Here is a 7619-nt window from a genome sequence, read left to right as displayed (position 1 = left end):
AGTCACATAAATAAGAAACCTTCCAAATACCTGAAAGGCTTATTCCGTCTCCTGCTTCAGATCTTAACTCAAACGATACCCTTTGAGGGGGATCTCCTGAACCACTTGACTGAAAACTGCACCCATCCCACCTCCCTGCCTTATTTTTGGCCATCATCTATACCACCATATGCCATATGTTTTACTTCCTTGTCTAACTGAGTTCATTCCTCTACTAGCACATTAGCTCCCTGAGGGCACGGGGTTTTATTTTGTTCACTGCTGTAGCCCCAGAGCCTAGAACAATGCCCGATACACAGAGGGTACTCACTATATATTTGCTAAAATAATGAATGAAAACACATTTGTTTTTAAAAAAGAGGTTTTGCCTTTATTAATAAGAAACAAGTGATATTCAGTTTAAAATAACATTTTTTAAAAATGTCATGTCTTTTAATGTAATGTTAGCCCTTTACTGCAGGGACCACTTCAAGCTGATGAAATCTATGAAGACTCCTCATCTTGCTCCCCACCCCCTCCCAACCTTCCCCTCCCATCCCCACACACATAACATCAAATACAATTTCAGGAGGTTCTGAGACTTCCAAGTCTGTCTTTAAACTTCTTAAAGCGTCCACTGACCCCAGGGTTAGAGTATCTGATTTAAAGTGTCATCTGGCTTAGAATCATGATTTCTCCCCCTATTCTAACGATTCAAAGAATGTATGTGACTCAAATATGTCTTTCCCCACTCCCACTAGCCAGTTAAACATTAAAGGGATCCCTTCTTCAAAGGATTCACTGCTTAGCGAGGGGTAAGTTCAGTGTTTGCAGTTGAGAAGACGATAAACATCCAGATGAAAGCTGAAAAATCTAGTTAATAATCCAGAGATTTCCAAAAGTACAGATGTTAATAGAGTGTTGCCCAAATATCTGGTGAGGTGAATTTTTCACTTGTCAGCTGAAGTCTTGTGTCACCATCTCAGACAGATAGAAAAACAGGATCTATTCCACATAGAAGATGCTTTTTTAATTTTATTGTTTAAAGAACAAAATAAAAGGGAGTATGCACATCCACCAAAGTGAAGTTTTCCATTAAATAGAAGAGAAAGCAAACACTTTGTAATAAAGACCATCCAGCTAAAAACAGCATATTAGATCGGTAAAACAACAATAGCGATGTGACTTTGTGTTTTATTTCAATAGGCACACTTCATTCATTGTCTGTAGGAAAACTAGGCTAGATCTCGATGGGCAACAGTCACAGTTATTAAGCAAGTAAATACGCCACCACTTCCGTGCCCTCCTTTATTTCTTTATGTCTTCAGTCTCATCTGGCTCTTTCTCTTGATGCTCTCTTTCCCACCTCATTTCTTTTAACTCTTGTCTGTACTTCCGTTCAATGAACCGCTTCTGATGGGCCATCTGGGGAAAGTTATCTGACACGAGGAGATACATTTTATACTCAATAAAGGGTAGCCTCTGGTGCAAAGAACGATGCAAACTAAACACACACACATTCACAAGAAACAGCTGTATGTTCTAAGGCAAGAGGCAAACAACTGCTCGGTGTCTTCCCTCAGTCTTTTGTCATTCAAAAACCCACTGGTAGTCTGCACCAGCACCCTGATGTTAGATTGCGATTATCTGATGGGAACTTGAGTATTAAAAGGTACCAAAACACATAAGAATGTTAAAACACAGATGTGTGGTTTCAGAATGGTTCCAGGTAGGTAGGTGTTTTAACAGGGTTCTCCCAGTAAGAAGTGATTGTCAGGGAGAGATACAGAATGTAGTCCGATGGACTTGTGTATTTTTGCAAAGCTCAAACCAAAAACTCCAAACAAATAATGGTATTATCACACCATTAGTTCCAAGAATTAAAATTTCTGAAATGAGGAAAAAGATTCGATGGACAGAAGCGTTAAGTCATTATTTCTGATCATTCTGTTTTTATAGTTTACCATGAGATACCCAGTGCTATGTCAGCAACAGTAACACAGGTAGAGTATTTTTATTTGGTTAAAGGAAACATGTCACTCAATGGTATAGTTTAAGCTACATTCAGGTTGATATTTGACCCTGTGCAAGAATGTTAGACACAGTGGAAATCCTGGTTAAGATCTAAACATTTTATGACTCAGTTGTCATTTGTGGCATATGCCAAGTACAGAGACGGAGTAAGAAATCAAGGATGGAACAATAACAAGAGTCATTTATACACTTAGTCATCAAGCACATACTTCAACAGCAAACGTCACAGAGGGATGCATGCATGTATGAGAGCCACCCAAGTTACCCGGTAACACAGAGGGAAAAGGACACTCTCCTCCCTAACCAGGTTGTTATATACAAGAGTTCCTACTTCATATTTAAAAATATGAAGATTCAGAGATGTGAGAGAGCATGGCATGTTTGGGGAAGAACACGTTTGTTTTTTGTTAAGACTGAAGCACAATAAAAGTGGATATAAATATATAGCAAATTCCTAAATTATTCCCCCTCTTTTTATATAGTGTCCCATCCTCCCCCCAGGTGAGAGAAGGGACAGGAACAGGGTGGTAGGAAAAGCATCTGAGAGGCAGGCGGTGAATCAGTAAAGACCTTGTATATCTGAGTCACTGATTTTATACAGAAGAGATACATAATGACATCTGTACAAATAAAACAGGAACAAAATCCTATTCCCTCAATGATATCAAGTTGACCTTACGTATTGTATAAAACAGAGGTTTCAAGTATTCTAGGTACTTTTTAAAAAAATAAGTCAAATCCAAAACAGCTAGCTATAAAGCAAGTTTCTATAAAATGAACCCTACTTCCTCAGTAAATTCTATTCTAAAACCTAGTTTGCATTAAAAAACATCCCAGCACTCAGATCTAACCACTGATAAACTTTTAGAATGTATCCTCATAGTTTCCTATGAAGTTATGCTACACACACACATACATACACAGTATAAATGTGTATACACTATATGAACATAGGAATACTCAATCATTCCCACACCCACCCTTACTTTGGGAGAGAACAGCATAGGTAGGTTTTTATGGGTACTTTTTAAAACATTCTAGTGTAAGTATTCTCCTGTATCATTAGTCTTCAAAAATACTGCTGTAATGATTGCAACATATTACAGCATTTGGATAAAGCAAGACTTGGTCAACTACTGCCCACCACCTGTTTTTGTAAGTAAGGTTTTACTGGAACACAGACACACCCACTCATCTGCATACTATTCATTCCTGCCCGCTACGTTGGCAGAGTTGACTAACTGAGACAGAGACTGCATGGGCCTCAAAGCTTAACATATTTACTATCTGGTCCTTTACAGAAAATGTTTGCCGACCCCTGGGTTATAGTATCATTTATTTAAGCATTTCCCTACTGTTAATCATGCAGTTTGATTTACTTATGTATTTTTTGGCTATTATAAATCAAGTTGTCATTATTATCATGGCATGTGAACTTGAGCTCATAACTCCTTAGGTTTGATTCCTAGAAATGAAGTCTCCGGATCAAAGAATATGGACTTCTTTAAGGACCAGATACAGACCAAACTGCTTTCCAGCAGTTTAAACGATTCACTCCTGCCAGCAGGTATGTGGAGGTCAGTCTCCAAACAGGCCATCTCTCCAGGACTGTTTTATCATTAAAAAGCAAACAAAAAAAAGCTTTGGACCCAAAGAGAACCTTTGCAATTTTACAGGTAGAAAACGGAATCTCACTTTCATTTCAGTATGTTCTTGTGCATTTGTAAATAATGAATGAAAAGATTCCCCAACAGAGTTAACTTAAAACTTTCAGTGAAGATTCCATGGACCCAGGAACCTGGAAATATCAGTTACTGCCCCCAATTTGTCCTCCCTCCTCCCACCCCAGGAAGCCACAGGTCTGCTGATTTCCACTTGGTTCCTGCCCTCTTGCCTTCCCTGGAGAGAATCCTGGGCCTCTGGACTTTTAGCTTCTCGCCCTTTGCTCCACCCCACAGTGAGCCGGTATGCAGAGCACAATGGGCTTGCACTGTGATGTTCTGCTCAGACTCTGCTGTACAGCACAGCAGACCTCAGAAGAAAAATTCTTCAACTTACAAAAGACTATGCAGTGCCCTACCTGGCCGATTATGTAATTCCAGTGTTTCCCACCCAGCCATCCCACTCTTGGGACTCTGTCCCACAGAACCAAAAGGACCAATATATAAACATTTACTGTCAACAGTGATTAAAAAAAAAAAAAAAACCAGGAAGAGTGTCCACCAAAACTAAAAAAGCTGACTAGAATATGGCAAATCCACAGCATGAAATACTATGCAGCCATTAAGAAAGAATGAATTGGGGGCCGACAACAGAAAGATGCAGAAAAGTACGTAAATATCTCATCCTCATAAAACAACAGCCAAAAACTAAAAAGAAAAAACCTTCACCTGTATGTGATTTTAGAAGCATAGAGAAACACACAGAAAAAGATACACTGGGTTATTCACACAAGCTACCTGGGCTGAGTGGGACTCCATGCAGGAAAGGAAAATGAAAATCAAAAAGCATTCGGGAATACTTTTCAAAAAAATTATTAGCCCATTTTATACATATCTTATATTCTACTACACTCTATGCGGAGAGTAATTATGAAGTAAAAAAGATGACATTTTATCAGTACTTACCATTTTTATATCTCCCCATTTTCTTTCCATAAAACCCACATTATGAACATATAATTATAGAAAAAGGGATAGGCTTACATTTTTCCAGTGCATCCATTGCTGCTCCCATTTCCGCTTGCTGAATACTATTAAATAAAATAAAGGTAAGGTGCTGTTTAAAGATTTTTTTCACAAACACAAGCTATGGCCACACATTATTCAGGTGGATTTTCATGTCTGGTGCATAAAATTTTATCTGATTACTTCTGTCACATACTGAATCACACAAGTTAGGAATATACACAAGTCCATGCAGAAACATCATTTATTTGCACAAAGACTATTTATGTTATTTGTTCCACATTCTGAATGCTGTAATAAAATGCCTTTCATTTATATTAGGTCTGAAGGATTTCTTAAGTTTGAACATCCTTAGCATAAAGTTTAAAGAAGAAAAGAGTAAAAAAAAACACATGCATGACAGACTTCCAGTCACTTCTCAGTTTAGGATATAAGTTAGAGGATCCAAAGAAAGAGGGTAACGTACACCATTCTTTTTACCTGAGAGAAGATGTTAGCTAGCATTTCCAACAAAGCTCAAGTGAGTAGCGGTAAGAAGTCAATGTCCAATGCCTGTGTCACTCATGACGCGTCCTATAAAATGCTTGCAGCAACACTGGGTGCCCTGTTGGGTAACTGATCCTGGATGGCCCTTACCTGCACACCAGGTAATGTGGCTTTCTCAAGGAAGCCTAAGCCCTTTATGGAAAGGCATCCCCACTGTCCAAGGCCCATCTCAAGTCTGGGGCTGGACTTGGTGGGGACATTAATGCTTAGGATTCACTTTGCTATTACCCTTGAACATTCTACACTCTGAGTTTAAAAAGACAGACTGCAGAGTTTGGAAATACCAAGTAGGGACTTCCCAGACACACAGGACGTTCATTCGAAGAAATTAAAAGGCTCTCCTCTCATACCTTGGTCCTTTCCCACAGCCTATTCTTTCTCCCTTGAAGTACACTGCCACAGTGTAGGTTCTAGCATGGGAGGGTCCTACAGTCTGCAGAGTCCTGAGAGGAAAAAAAAAGCAACATTAATTATGGTAAGGTGCTATTTCACTCTTAGTGCTAACACTTAACTCTAAGAAAAACCAGGTACTTATCGCTTAGACAGAAAAAGGTAAAAATAATAAGAAAATTAAAGGAGTAAGTTTATTTGCTATGCTGACAAATCTAGAGAGAGCTTTTAAAGTAGGAAATTTTAAAAATTCTACACTGGATTTTTATACATATTTTTCCCAAAGCATTATAAGTAGTATCTGAAGGCTAGCAGAGAAGTGTAAAGTGTTTTAAACAATTTTAAAAGTGTGTATACTCCAAGTATCCTAAAACTAACAAATTTGCAGCAGTGAAAAGTTAACCATTTCAGTCTGTTCATTGTTCTTCAGTGCTAATCACATCCAAAAATGATAAGTATTTGGGCAAACACATCTCAAGCCACATCTGAATGGTTCTGTCCTTTATGAATTCTTTCCAATGCCTGGCATCTTATCGAAAAGATCAGAAAAAGTATTTAATTTCTGAAACATCTGAGATCATTTCAAAGGTACGCTGTGACGCCAAGTACACAACACAACTGCCAAACACCAAAACTCCAGGTACTCTGGATTTTAATGACATGGTGCAGATTTCTCATGCAGTAAAACCGATAACTTTATGGAAAAGGGAAATTAAAAGTAGGCAACAAAGATAATGGAACGAACACAGTAACCTTGAAAAAGAATATGCAAAACAACCCTATCATCTCGATAAAAAAGAACAAGCTCATCGTGTACTTGCATTTGGGGGATTTATGAGAAGGGAGCAGAGTCATTTCCGTTGTGCTCTATACACCCCGCGGGATGCAAGCACACGGCGGCCCCCTGAAGGGAGCACTTCGGGTAGTAATCACGCCTGTGCTATCAGAAGTTTATCATCCTCATTTCATTTACTGGACCTTAATTACCACTTTGATGAGGAAACACTTTAAGCCTTTCATGTAATACAGTTTGGATATTCATTATGCTTATTAGATACACATTAAAGTCCTATTTCTAAACATTTGGGGATTTCTCCCAATAAGTAAAGGAAACATTGTTTTGCAGTGACAGCTTCTTGGGACAATTTATAGTAGCTTGCTGTGGGTTGACTCAAACTTCTCTTGGCTTCAGTTCTCTTAGCGAAAAAACCTATAACGTGTTGTGACTATTAAACACATAAAGAAGGATTTAAAATTCCCAGCTGCCACTCTGGTGTTTTTCACTTTGAAGTTTGAGAAAGTCCACAGAGAGAGGCTTTTATTCCATATGGAACACTCACACAAATGTGTGTGCTTGCCACCACGTGTGTGCAGAGGTGTGCAGGGGTAAACAAGCATTTTAAACATCCTTAAAAACACATACCCAGATAATGCCTTGGGAGGCAATCCACCTATTTTGATAATCCTTTCCTTTTGTAATTCCTCTTTGAAAACACCTTCTGAATCAACAAAGGAGAGTCTCAAGATAATTACTCTACCTCGGAGTCAAATCTGCTGTTTTCATCAAAACTGGTATTCTGTGTGTAGTAGTGACCTGCATTCTTTTGGCATGAATGTTGGCTACCACTCAAAGGACAACGATTTGTCACTAAACATATTCAAAAGCCCACCGTAGTTTCTGATACACACTCTGAGAAGAAAAACCCCAAATGTGTGGGTAACACCGGGGCAGTGAAGAAGCGCCCTGCCTCCTGCAGTGGCTGCCTGAGGGGGCATGAAGCTGTCTGGCACCAGGGACAGAGGGCCAGCAGGCTTCAGACTGGAGTGGAGAGAGACACCCAAATACTCTTACAAACAGGCACAACCTTCTCATCGAGATGCCCAGCCCAGCGGAGCTTACGAGAAATAAGACAAACATAAAAAGCACAGATAATCAGAGGTGACCCACTTACTTAGAACGAAAAGACGGAGATGCCCAAAGAG

General features: G+C 39.2%; 1 protein-coding gene across 4 annotated transcripts in view; it reads right to left on the bottom strand.

The window, feature by feature from the left end:
• Window positions 1-353: 353 nt before the first annotated feature.
• Window positions 354-7619, bottom strand: part of DROSHA (drosha ribonuclease III) — a 120857-nt gene continuing 113591 nt past the window's right edge. For 3 of the 4 annotated variants that reach the window (XM_027605558.2, XM_027605555.2, XM_027605556.2), the window contains 3 exons: window positions 5597-5689; window positions 4719-4765; window positions 354-1418 (listed from right to left, as the gene is read on the bottom strand). In XM_027605558.2, the coding sequence (XP_027461359.1) occupies window positions 1288-1418; window positions 4719-4765; window positions 5597-5689 (271 nt within the window). In that variant the 3' untranslated portion in view covers window positions 354-1287. The remainder of the gene's footprint in view (window positions 1419-4718; window positions 4766-5596; window positions 5690-7619) is intronic. The other variant, XM_027605557.2, reaches the window with a different exon arrangement.

The sequence above is a fragment of the Zalophus californianus genome, chromosome 5 (genome assembly GCF_009762305.2).
Source record: "Zalophus californianus isolate mZalCal1 chromosome 5, mZalCal1.pri.v2, whole genome shotgun sequence".
NCBI classification, from domain to species: Eukaryota; Metazoa; Chordata; class Mammalia; order Carnivora; family Otariidae; genus Zalophus; species Zalophus californianus.
The sequence above is the reverse complement of the archived record's forward strand: the minus strand, read 5'-3'. Positions and strand labels throughout refer to the sequence as shown.